This window comes from Rosa rugosa, chromosome 1 (assembly GCF_958449725.1).
Source record: "Rosa rugosa chromosome 1, drRosRugo1.1, whole genome shotgun sequence".
NCBI lineage: Eukaryota > Viridiplantae > Streptophyta > Magnoliopsida > Rosales > Rosaceae > Rosa > Rosa rugosa.
In genome coordinates this window covers 64,883,098-64,895,503 of record NC_084820.1, presented here as the reverse complement: position 1 = coordinate 64,895,503, position 12,406 = coordinate 64,883,098, and the positions used below count along the sequence as shown (strand labels likewise).

Sequence of the window (12,406 nt, the reverse complement as noted above, 5' to 3'; positions counted from 1 at the left end):
ACATATCCTAAGTCAATTTATGGATAACCCTAGACAACCTCATCTAGATGCAGCTTACAAGGTGTTGAGATATGTTAAGCAGACACCAGGACAAGGAATACTTTTGCCTTCCACCGGACAATTGGAGATCAAGGCGTATTGTGATGCAGATTGGGCACGTTGCAAGGACACAAGAAGATCAACTACTGGCTACTGTATTTTCTTAGGCAACGCACCCATCTCATGGAAAACAAAAAAGCAAGGAACAGTGTCTCGTTCTAGTGCAGAAGCGGAGTACAGATCTATGGCAACAACATGCTGTGAGATTACGTGGCTTCGAAGTTTATTAAGAGATTTGAATGTTGAACATGCACATGCAGTTAAATTGTTATGTGATAATCAGGCTGCCATTCATATAGCATCAAATCCCGTCTTCCACGAACGCACAAAGCATATTGAGATAGATTGCCATGTTGTGCGGGAAAAAGTACAGAGGGGGCTAGTCAAAACCATGCATATTCGAACAAAGGAACAACCAGCTGACTTGTTCACCAAGCCGCTGGGTTCGAAGCAATTTTCAGCACTATTGAGCAAGTTGGGTGTAATTAACATACACTCCAACTTGAGGGGGAGTATTGAGGAAAGGAATCTCATATGATCTGGAGTCTTCGTTATTGCGATATTAATTAAGAGATTTGTATTACTATAGTTAGTCCTATAATTATGGATAGGATTAGCATCTTTGTTATATAAAACGTTGTAAACCATTCTGAATGTATTGAAGTTATTTACATATTATTCACACTACCAAATCTCTTTAGCTGGTGCAGTTGCATTTCAAGATACCTACCATTATCGTTTTGTTTTTCAGTTTTGACAGAGATCGAGGAGTATCGAAACAGAGTCATCCAGGGAGGACCATGGTTTTATAAGAACTTCATGGTGCTATTGGCCTTGTATGATGGAATCAGTCTAGTGGATTCGGTTTCATTGACATATCTAAAAACCTAGATTGCGATGAAAAGCTTATTGACGGGTTTGCGCAATTCGATTTCTCTTTCTCTAGTGGGATCGTTGATGGTATGCACAGTGCATTTCAATCAGATGGTGTTGTTTCAAAAGGAGAAGATGCAGCGTATCCAACTGGTTATGAATATGTAGGGGCGAAACTGTGTTTTCCGATTGTTTATGTTCTTGCTGACAATGGAATGAGACCTGACTTTTGTATTTGAATGCATCAAGAGTTTTTGTTGTGATTGCGCTCTGTTCAAACATGGGTCGATGAATTATGACAAATTTATGTTGACGGAAATAAAGAAGATGAAAGCTCAGCCTCCCACGACCTTGCTGGCAAATCTATCTTCGTTTGTTGCTGCTTGGTTTCCGCCGCGTGGTGTAATAACCCGAAACTTAGTATCACTGTAGAGCACTCTAAGATACCTTAAACTTAGAAATAATCCAAGTATCTTCTAAGCATTTATTTTCTCGATTAGAAACCGATGATACCACATGCTATACTTACAAGTTATAATAGAGTTCTAGGAACTTACTAAAATACCTTAGTTCGTATTTCTTGTGTATACTCGATATTTGTTATTGAGCCCAATACTATTACCTATATTATTTTTGTGATGCATGTCATTTTAGTACTAGTTATTGCTAACACATATTTTGAATATTACGAAATGACATATCAATCTTCGTATTAGTTTGAGAAAATGTGTATCTATGTGTATATCTATGTGTATATATGTATACATGATTCAAATGCCAATACATCTAGAAGAACTAATCTGATTTTTCTTTCTAACAACCATAACATTCCTTGGAAATTTCTTGGAAATTTCCTTGTAAATGCTTTATAGACTTTCAACTCACTTTTGACTTACAAGTAAGATGCTAAAGATTAATTTTTAATGCATCTTTCTAGTCTTTATAAACATGAAGCTGAATCATTTTTCCTTCAAGCCTTAAGATCAAGTGCAAAACTGATTTGGGAGTCTTAGTTGTAGAGAAAACTCACCTCACAAATCCTTCATCCTTTTCTTTCAAGAAACTCCCTTTGTTTTTCTCAAAGAAGTCCAAGCTTGGATCCAAGACCAAAATCTTCACTTCACTTCTGAGTTTCTTAAGTAAGTACATGATTACATTCCTATATTCTTTTGCCTTTAAGATTTATCAAAATGCATAACCGATGATAAAATGGAAAAGAATCTGTTTTGCTGCAGTCATATATTTTCGTGTTTGATAAAAGTTAATCTTGTCAAAAATAATTATATTTTCAGTTTCTTCATGAAAAATCCTTCAGTTTAGGCTTTTGAATCACTAAAAAAGGTTAAGAAATGAAGAAGTTATGGCTAATCAAAGTTTTCAACTTTTAAACTCGCTGGAAATCTCATACCGCCATCACAACTTCAAAAATTCATATCTCCCTCATTTCTTATCCATTTTCTACAAACTTTATATCAATTTGAAGCTTAGGACCTCTACTTTTATTCTGGAAAGTTTGAGAAGTAATGGTAAAATACACAGTACGTAAAGACTTAAACATCAAAGGTCAGTTTCAAAAATATCGGTTTCAGCACTGTTATGGTTCTTTTACCATTTATGGACTATATCACTCTGATTTGGACTACATGACTTATTCCATTGAATTCCTTATGAAAAATCCTATGACTTGGTGTTCTCACTTGACTATTTCGGACATGAATTGAACAAGTTATAAAAACAGAAAGTTGACAGTACTTGGTACTATTATTTTGATTGACGAATGGACACTTCGGACTAAGATTTCTAATACTATGAAAAGAGGACTACTAACTCTTTGACTACTAACTAATATTCTTTTACTACTTCTAATTTACAGTACCTTTATTTTATTGCACATTTATTTTCAAGTTTAATTTGCAGTACCTTTATTTTATTGCACATTTACTTTCAAGTTTAATTTGCAGTACCTTTATTTTATTGCACATTTACTTTCAAGTTTAATTTGCAGTACATTTATTTTATTCCGCAATTACTTTCAAGTTAAATTATATATATATACACGTAATTATGTATATATATATATATATATTGATTTGTCCACACAATTTCAGTTATATTTATGTAAGTTTGTTTATATGCTTTGTTACTATTTATGCAGCTGTTTTATTTACTACTTAAAGCTTACTATGCTTTATTGACGTAATTATATCTGGAGATGTGAAATCGGGTGATTAGTACTACCCCGTGCTTAAGTGAATTACTGGTAAAAGTGTGTTGTGATATGAGAAGTTAGCCTTGGGCCCTAGTCCCTTCAGATAGTGCACTATTATACTCTTAGGAAGGTTGCTTACTTTGAGTATACATACTTGGGTATAGTACGTTGGACCCTGGTATGCTGCGGCTTACCCATGCTTTGGTATTATGGACCCTAGCATGTGGTTTCCCGTGCTTTGGTATTATGGACCCTAGCACGTGGATTTATGAATTGTTACCAGTCAACCTGGCTTTCCCGTGTTTTGGTATTATGGACCCTAACACGTGGATTTATGATTTGTTACCAGTTAATCCGAAAATTCACTAAAATGAAAAGTGTACTTATATTGTTTTGATCAAATATCTATCTGTGATATATTGTTAATATGTTATGGTGTTAAGTGAAAAGAGAATCGAGCATGCATTGTTTTGAGGTTATTTGCACCTATTATTGCTGCAGTATTTGTTGATTCGATAAAAGAGATGTGACTATGTGATATTATTATGAGTTTTACAAATATTGATATATGTGTCTGTTGTGTGTATACAAATACATACTTAAGATTTGGTGTGAACATATAAATGGTTCTCGGTACATTTTTACTTGGTTGTTCAGTTTTGATTTCTTATAAGACACATTAGTATAAGAATGTAAGCTGTACTTACTGGGTCTGTGTTACTCATGATGCTACACCTTCATGTTTTCAGGTAACAAGTAGATGCATGGGGAAAAAGGGGATGAACCTACTAAATAAAAGAAAGTTTTTCCTACTACTATTTCAAGAGAATGAGTACTGTAATATATTTTGCTAAACTTTGGTATTGTACAAATAATGATGTCGTTTTCTAATAGAAGTACTATTCAGATATATCTATATATAGTCTTTTACTTTCTTTCAAAAAGGAAGTTTTATTTAGTTTGGCTCACATCCCAAATTCGGGTACCATATTTCAGTACAATATTGATCTCAAGTTTGGGGGTGTGACACGTGGGGTGGCTGCAATCAATTCCACTACAAGCGAAACCGAGTAACAATAATGGCTTGCAAAGTTTAGATCATATTTGGGCGGGCTTGATTGCGGCGGGTCTGCTGAAACTTAAGAAACCGGCACCTCCAAAATCCGCACCTTCAAAACCAATTCTAGGCAATCTTTTCATTCTAGGAGGGATTCCGGCTGACAAATGGATAACTATGCCAAAGCCTTATACTCCACCACCGATATCATTAGCTGTTGATTCCTAGAGCGGGAAGAAACGCTTAACAGCTGTGGACTTGGTAAAGCTAGGAAAGAAAATATCGGAAATGCTTGTATGCATAGACTTGCTCATGTCTATTCCCAATGAACATGGGAGTTTGACAATCTCCCGCCAAAAAGAAGAAGAAACTAGGCAGTCCGGTGTCCGTAATAAGCCAAAAGTGGAAGGTGATACTAACCCTAAACTGAAGGACTTAAAAGTTTCGCCGATGTTAAAGAATAGGAAGAGAACTCCTCGTCCAATGGTGGAGGAGGTGATAATTCCCCAATCAGAATGAGTTGCAATAGGTCGCAAAGTAATTTGGTTGCTTCGTTTTCGAATTTTTAAGTTCTATTCGAAGTTTCTAGATTTGCTTATTTGTTATTATCTTAATCCCAAAAAATATGTGTACTAGAAGTACGTTTTGAGTGATGACTCTTTTTTACGGCTATTTAGAAGTGTTTTGTCCATTTTACCCCATTTCTAGGGATTTTTTTCCCACTTACCCCATTAAGTTTTTTTAATTCTCTCTTACCCAATACACTCTAAGGGAGTCTTCCCTAATACCCCATTAAGATTTTTTTTTTAAAAAAATTTTTAATACCATTTTACCCCTCACCCCTTTGTTACTTAGAGAGAGATATAGAGAAAATGGAAGAGAGAGAAACCATAGGAGACTTCGCCGGAGCCCGTCACCGGCCGCCGGAATCCTGTCACCGGTCGCCGGAATCCGGTCAACTTTCGTCGGAATCCAGTCACCGGTCGCCGGATTCCGGTCACCGGCTGCCGCCTACCGGAATTTGCTGAAAATCTCACTGGAAAGTTTTTTTTGCCCCTAATAGATGGGCAATAGAGGTCTATTGCCCCCCAATAGACGACTAGAACTAATATTTGTAAAATTAGATAAATAAAATTTTGACTATCAGCCATGTATTGCCCCCCAATAGATGACTATCAGTCATGTATTGCCCCCCAATAAACGTCTATTGCCCTCCAATAGATGTCTATTGCCCCCTAATATCCATTTATTTCTTAAAATTAGATAAATAAAACTTTGATTAATGAAAAAAAAGAGAAGAGATTACATCAATTCAAAACGTCTATTGCCCTCCAATAGGCGTCTATTGCCCTCCAATAGGCGTCTATTGCCCCCCAATAAACGTCTATTATCTCCCAATAGATCTTTAAGAGGCCTCTATTGCCCCAATAGAACATTTTTTTTTTCTTTTCATTTTGGGCTTCTGAACCAATTTACAGCAAAAAAAAAAAAAGAATTTGATTTGGGCACCCAGAGAAAAGCTATGGGCACCAAATCGTGGTTCTCCTCCACCACCGGCATACCAGCATGTTCTCCTCTGCCACCGGCCTGTGTCGAGGCCTGAGAGCCTGGGTCGAGCACCAGAGGTCGAGCTCGAGCGCCAATTCCCGCCGGAGATGAGCTGCGGTTTTGATTTCGTGATCGGTGAAGCCAAGCAACCGGTGACTTCAGTCTTCAGCACGAACTCGCCGCCGGCAATGGATGGCGCGAACTCCGAGCTCGCTGCACGAATCGGAACTCCGACCTAGCTGCACAGAGGTGACGTAAAGGAACTCCGAGCTCGCTGCACGAACTTGCCGCCGGCTGTATGATCGATGGCGCCGGCTGCACGAACTCGCCGCCGTCTTCTGGGCTGCACAAACTCGTCGCCGATTGCACCAGTGCCTGCTTCTGGGCTGCACGACTATCGCCGAGAGAGAGAGAGAGAGAGAGAGAGAGAATCAGATTGAAGAGGAGAGAGAGCTCGATGGCATATGGTATAATTTATTAATTTGACTGATGGTAAAATTGTCTTTTTAATTTAAATTGGGTAGTAGGGAATAAAAATCTGTTGTTGGGGTAAGTGGGATAACTTTAGCTCATTTTGGGGCTTTGGATCAAGGACCCTGAGTACATATTTTTTAATTTTAAAAATTAATTAAGTTTTTTCACATAGTTTCTGTTCAAAGGCTAAAGTAATCTCTAATCACAACCTCAACCAATTTTTTCATTCCATTCAATTAGGTGGGTCATAACTCTGGCACCACCACAGTTTCCTTTTTTGAACATTTTTATTGGTTTTTTTTATGCTAATAAATGTCAGACCAAAAAAAATGTCATCAACATCTAGTAAACTGTAGTTTACTCAACAGCAATCAATTAATACATAGATTAATCTTCGTTTTTGCCCTCAATCAAAGCAAAGCTGATTATTCTTTCCCAAACAAAGAAAACCTCTTCTCTCCCCAGTTTCTCTTCTTTCTGATCGCCATCACCAAAAGCTACCCACTTTGTAGGACTCAAGCCCTGAGCTTTCTTTTGCTTCTGAATCTTATTTGGATCCCTCTCTCTGTCCATGTAAGCACTTCTCATCTGTTTCCTTCTCTCCATGTCATCTTAAACTCAGTTTATGCCAAACTTGGTTCAGTTGAAACTTCTATGAGACTTTAAACAGTACCAAGTTGTTTGCTTTTATTGCTTCTATTGAAGTTTTGGGTATCAGTTAGATCTGGGTTAGGCTGGGGAAAGAGACTGGCTTTCCATTAATGGGCCTTTGACGAAAGAGAAATCTAACTCCTAGGTGTTTGAACTCGTTTAGACGTTACATAAGTTCCATTGCTTGAAAGGTACTTTCACTCCTTCTTCATCTGGGCTTGTTCATTTTCAACCAACACATGCCTATATAGCGGCCCTAGCTATTGATATTCAAAGTTTTGAAATTTATGCAATTTGCTTGATACCCATTTTTTTAGTACTGAAAATTACGAAGACCCTGCTTTGATGTTATCGGTTTACTTATTGAAAAGGCGTTTCTGCCCCTTTTTAGCTCTGTAATCTTCAGAATATTGGTGGGTTTTGCTTTGGTAATCAACCTTTCTGGGTTTATGAGGTGATAGATACATTGTTTGAGGTTTTGGGTTTCTAAACCAGATATCAGTTGGTTAAGGAATCACTAAATGAGTATGAGGAAGTATGTGAATCACCATTCTGGAAGGGTTTTCGGTGATAGGGTTTGGGTCCTTCCATTCATTGCTAGCTTTGTCATATTCATTACCCTCTTTTTCTCAGTCATTTCTGGGCTGTTTACTTTGCCGCATGGTAAAGAACAGTTGCCAACCGACATTGGTTCCTTTTTGAAATCTGATGACTCAACTGGGTATTTTGTTGAGTCTGATTTGAAAAGATCATTGGAACAGAATAGACGTTCGAGAACAGGAGCACCTAGATTGGCGTATCTTATATCAGGTACAAAGGGGGATAGTCATAGAATGATGAGGACTTTGAGTGCTGTATATCATCCAAGAAATCAATATGTTCTGCATTTGGATCTCGAGGCTCCTCCTCGTGAAAGATTGGAACTTGCAAGTTTGGTTAAGGCTGATCCTACATTTAGTGAAGTGGAGAATGTGCGTGTTATGGCTCAATCCAATTTGGTGACGTATAAGGGCCCTACTATGATTGCTTGTACCCTGCAAGCGATTTCCATTTTGTTAAAGGAGAGCTCAGAGTGGGATTGGTTTATAAACCTCAGTGCGTCTGATTATCCTCTCATGACACAAGATGGTAAGTACCAGACCTTGCTCCCCATTGCTCATTGGTACTTTTATTAATTATCATGGATGCTATCTTATTTATTGCTATGATGCTTGCATGATAATTTGCCGTCTTTAGTTTGTTAGAAAGATTGCTTACATGATACATATTTTGCACATTAGGCAGCAGTAGTATGCTTGTGCTTGATTTTCTCTCTCTTCATATGGCCTTATTATAGTGCTTCTCACATTCGACATTATAAGGACTTTGTGAGAATGCACAGCCATTTTTTCCCTGAAGTTTGAAGTAAAACTGATTGCCATATGATTTGTGTAGCTCCATGATGTCCATTATGTTAGATCTAATTAGGATGGATTTTCTCAATAGATTGTGGGGTTGGAGACTTTAAAGGAAACCTATTTCATCCATTTTAGTGTGGTAGCTGGAGGTAGTTATGTTGTGTAGAATGTTCTCAGATTCTTCTGTGAAAGGATATGGTTAAATAGGTTAATTGTTGAGAATGTCATGCAGAAATTTTAGATTAGTTGAATAAAGGATATATTGCCATACAGGCGAGAAGTATATTGATGAAGTGCAACTTGCTTTAGTTGATTAAAAACATTCAAAACCATATTTTTCTAGTTCTACGTCTGGTGTAATTTTGATCTCATTAAATATTGTAATGCTCTCTTTTGCACTCAAAAGTCAAAAGTGGAAAATCTTCATGATTTGCCTGGTGATACTGGCTTAGATTGGCCTGTGTCATGAATTTTGCTCTTGTCGGTTGGAGTTTTTCTGTTGTCTTTTTGTATCACATCAGTCTTGTGCCATGGTTATGATGCTATTAGCAGAACCCTGTTGATAGTAGGTTTCTGCCTGTCTGATATAACCAATATTTGAATATTTATTGTTTTTCTAAATCATTTATAGATGTTACCTGATATTTTTCCTGATTGTGCAGATTTGCTTCATTCCTTCTCTAATTTGTCTAGAGATATCAACTTCATCGAAAATATGCAGATTACTGGTTGGAAACTGTAAGTGCCATAAGCCTAACAAGTAATTCTTCTGTTTTTCTAGTTTACCAATATATCACCATGTATACGCTATTACCTCTTATGCAGGAATCAAAGAGCAAAACCAATCATAATTGATCCAGGCCTGTATTTATCAAAAAAATCTGATCTTGCATGGACCACTCAGCGTCGTTCACTTCCTACATCATTCAAGTTGTTCACAGGTAATAATAAAGCTGTGTATACACACTTCATCGAGCACATGAGATCCTTGGTAATTGGTCGCATATTCTTGTTGCTTTATAAGGTTACATTTCAAATATAATTTTCAATACTTCCTAATCTCAACACTGCTTATTTATTTTGCTTTCTGCGCAGGTTCAGCATGGGTAATGCTAACGCGGCCCTTCGTTGAGTACTGTATATGGGGATGGGATAACCTCCCTCGTACGATCCTTATGTACTATACGAATTTTGTTTCTTCTCCAGAAGGCTATTTTCATACTGTGATTTGTAACAATGAGGAATATCGCCACACTGCGATAAGCCATGATCTCCACTACATTGCTTGGGACAGCCCTCCGAAGCAGCATCCAGTCTCATTGTCAATGAAGGACTTTGATAAAATGGTAAAGAGCAATGCTCCTTTTGCACGAAAATTTGCAAAGAATGACCCAGTCTTGGATAAAATAGATAAAGAACTTCTAGGTCGAACAAGCCGGTTTTCTCCCGGAGCATGGTGTATAGGTAGCTCAGAAGGCGGGGCTGACCCGTGTTCTATACGTGGTAATGATTCAATTTTTAGGCCAGGTCCTGGTGCTGAGAGGTTTCAAGTGTTGCTTCAGACATTGTTGTCTGAAGACTTTAGGAAAAAGCAATGTTCATGACAGAGGTCAGAATTGGAAAATCAGTGTACATTACTGTATCAATAGATCAAAAGGCGGATGTAAAATGGCGAATTTTGTTTTAGATTATATTAACAGAATATGCAACTTCACACTTCACAGGTCTACTTGACAACATCGTTCTTCACCTCTTATAGTTCTCAGCAAGTTTTCTTTTGTCTAGTTTCTGTCTGCAGATATTAGTTTCATGTACTTTTCAATTACCATATCTGGTGAGTGATCAGTGAAGTAACCCTTCTCTACGTACAACCCTTCTTCTGCTGCTAGCATCTCAACCCGGTTCTGGACTCTCTCTGCTCCAATCTGGTTGGGCTCTAAGAGCATACAAGCTATCTCTGTGGAGTCCTCACCATGAACCAGACCCAGTGTTTGCACGGTTGGGAGACCTCCCCCTCGAGCACTCACCATTCTTGCAATCCTTCGAGTGGCTGCAACATCGGTGGACAATATTGGTATGTTGTACAAGGCAACCCATGGGCGTGCCCCGATCATTGCAATGCCACGAGTAGGAGATACAGTTGTCGGGCCTTCATCAGGTTTTTCTTGGAGCACTCCGGGCATGGTCCATCCTGCCCATTGGTTGCCCATGAAATTTGGCCTGTAGTAACCAAGCTCACGCCTAATGGTGTCAAGAGCCTTGCCTGTAGGGTGTGCTGCAGCATATAGATATACTGGAACTGCAGTGCATCAAATAACCCAGAAAATTAGAAAACGTTACAAACTATCAAAGAACTAGCATAATAATCAGTGAGGGTTTCATTTCCTTGACTTAGATGAATGCTTGTGTACCATAAAAATTAGATTTAAAAAGATTAGATTAGGAGTTAGGACTTAGGACCAACCTTGGAATTTATTGCCAATGTCCACTGCCACAGCCTTAGCAAGCCAAGCTGCTTCATCTAGAGATGCTCTTGCCAAAGGGTGGAACACAATGTCATCGACAACCCCTAAGCGAGGGTGAGCCCCTGAATGCTGCTCGAGGTTAATGGCCCCGAATGCTGCCTCAGCCATGGCTAGTACAGTTTGCTGCAAGGGGCTGTATATAGCACTTCCTGTGCTATCATGCAGAACATATGACACAATAGTATACCGGACCCTATTGTAAGCTCGGTCCTCAAATTTGTTAACAATGACAGACTCCGGGTCAAGCCTAGCGGCACGTTCAATGGCGTCGAGCGCAGCGAGGTTACGCGATTCAGATATGAAGAGCTTGCAGCAGAGCAGCATGGACTGGTCTATGGTTTTCTTCTTCTTGTCCTTGTGCCAAGAACAACATTATTTCATTAATTAACATGTTGTGGTGACACAGAAAAGGAAAATGCACATAGAATATAGCCCACAGATTAGGTACTGGAATAGACTAATAACTAGATTATCTAACTTAATAACTGGGTTGTATTAAAGTTATCATAATATTTTTTTTTTTTTTTTTTTTTGAAAGGAAGTTATCATAATATTAAATATATGGATTTTCTTCATGTGAATCACATCACATGTCATAAAGCTTCCACTAGTCAAATGACGTGTATGGTCTATTATTCACTTCGTTCTTCTCCGAGTTAGAGCCCCAGATAGAACCCAATTGCTTGATTAGCAGTTCATAAGTTTCATTTCTAATTTGTTTGAAGAACATTACTAATAATTAAGTAACTTAGGAACCTACTAAGTTGTTCTGTGAAGAAAGTTTTAATGATCAGAAAGAACTGCTGCATTGTATTCAAGTTCTACTGATTTTCAAGGATGAGTTATGGAAAATTCGGCAGCTGAACTGGGTTTGTGAAAGTTTACAAAAACAAGCTTATCAAAAAAAAGTTTACAAAACAAGAAATATGTGGACAGCCAAAGAGATATAAAAAGAAGCATGAAGTCAGATGATCAGTCTTTCAATTTGAGCACACTTCAGAATTAGAACCTTGAACAAGTTCTTACCTTGCAAGCAGTGTTGTAATCCATTTCTTCTCTCCAAGGTTGAATCTTTGCTACTAAAAGTTGGTTGTTTAATTCTGGGGAACTGACAGAGAAGGCGATATAACCAATTGAGCTATCAAGGAGAGGGGGCTTTCTTATTCTGGTCTGAGAAGTTGAGGCTTTCAATTTTATGAGTCAGCATTGATGCGGCATCTGTATAAGGGATTGCCCCCACAGTTTGACAAGTCCTGCTCATTATTTAACATCAAGGAAACAGCACAAAACACATGGTGCCATTGATCAATATGAAGAGCATCCTCACGGTGCTGCCTATTCAATCAGAACCATTAGTATGACTCAATAAAAAATTCAATCAGTTTTATGACTGAAAAATTTCAGTGTGAAAAACATGATTTTATCTTGGTACTCTAGCTGATCAACACCTAGCAAGCTGTGTTGGTCATTCCATGCAGGTGTCTAGAATAAACTATAGGCTTCATTTAGCCATGAGAAATTGAGAAGCAACCAAGAAATTGTACCTAATATGTAAGGCACTATCTATATCCTT

General features: G+C 38.1%; 2 protein-coding genes across 2 annotated transcripts; one reads left to right on the top strand and one right to left on the bottom strand.

Moving 5' to 3' along the window:
• The first annotated feature begins 6,657 nt into the window (after positions 1-6,657).
• LOC133726137 (beta-glucuronosyltransferase GlcAT14A-like) lies at positions 6,658-10,031 on the top strand. The gene is made up of 4 exons (XM_062153613.1): positions 6,658-8,039; positions 8,971-9,046; positions 9,134-9,249; positions 9,404-10,031. The coding sequence occupies exons 1-4, from the start codon at positions 7,433-7,435 to the stop codon at positions 9,910-9,912; spliced, it is 1,308 nt and encodes a 435-aa protein (XP_062009597.1). The 5' UTR covers positions 6,658-7,432; the 3' UTR covers positions 9,913-10,031.
• LOC133726138 (uncharacterized) lies at positions 9,971-12,085 on the bottom strand. Its single transcript, XM_062153614.1, has 3 exons — positions 11,860-12,085; positions 10,773-11,187; positions 9,971-10,607 (listed from the first exon to the last, which is right to left on the bottom strand). Exons 1-3 carry the CDS (start codon positions 11,881-11,883, stop codon positions 10,090-10,092), a joined length of 957 nt encoding a protein of 318 aa, XP_062009598.1. The 5' UTR covers positions 11,884-12,085; the 3' UTR covers positions 9,971-10,089.
• Between the last annotated feature and the right edge of the window lie 321 nt (positions 12,086-12,406).

Bases quoted from the DNA above. Each gene is read 5' to 3' on its own strand.
- LOC133726137 (XM_062153613.1), top strand. From the start codon at position 7,433: ATGAGTATGAGGAAGTATGTGAATCACCATTCTGGAAGGGTTTTCGGT. The intron at 8,040-8,970 runs GTAAGTACCAGA...CTGATTGTGCAG, and splicing joins TCCTCTCATGACACAAGATG to ATTTGCTTCATTCCTTCTCT. The intron at 9,047-9,133 runs GTAAGTGCCATA...CCTCTTATGCAG, and splicing joins CAGATTACTGGTTGGAAACT to GAATCAAAGAGCAAAACCAA.
- LOC133726138 (XM_062153614.1), bottom strand. From the start codon at position 11,883: ATGGATTACAACACTGCTTGCAAG. The intron at 11,188-11,859 runs GTAAGAACTTGT...TCTTGGCACAAG, and splicing joins ATTACAACACTGCTTGCAAG to GACAAGAAGAAGAAAACCAT. The intron at 10,608-10,772 runs GTTGGTCCTAAG...GATGCACTGCAG, and splicing joins CATTGGCAATAAATTCCAAG to TTCCAGTATATCTATATGCT.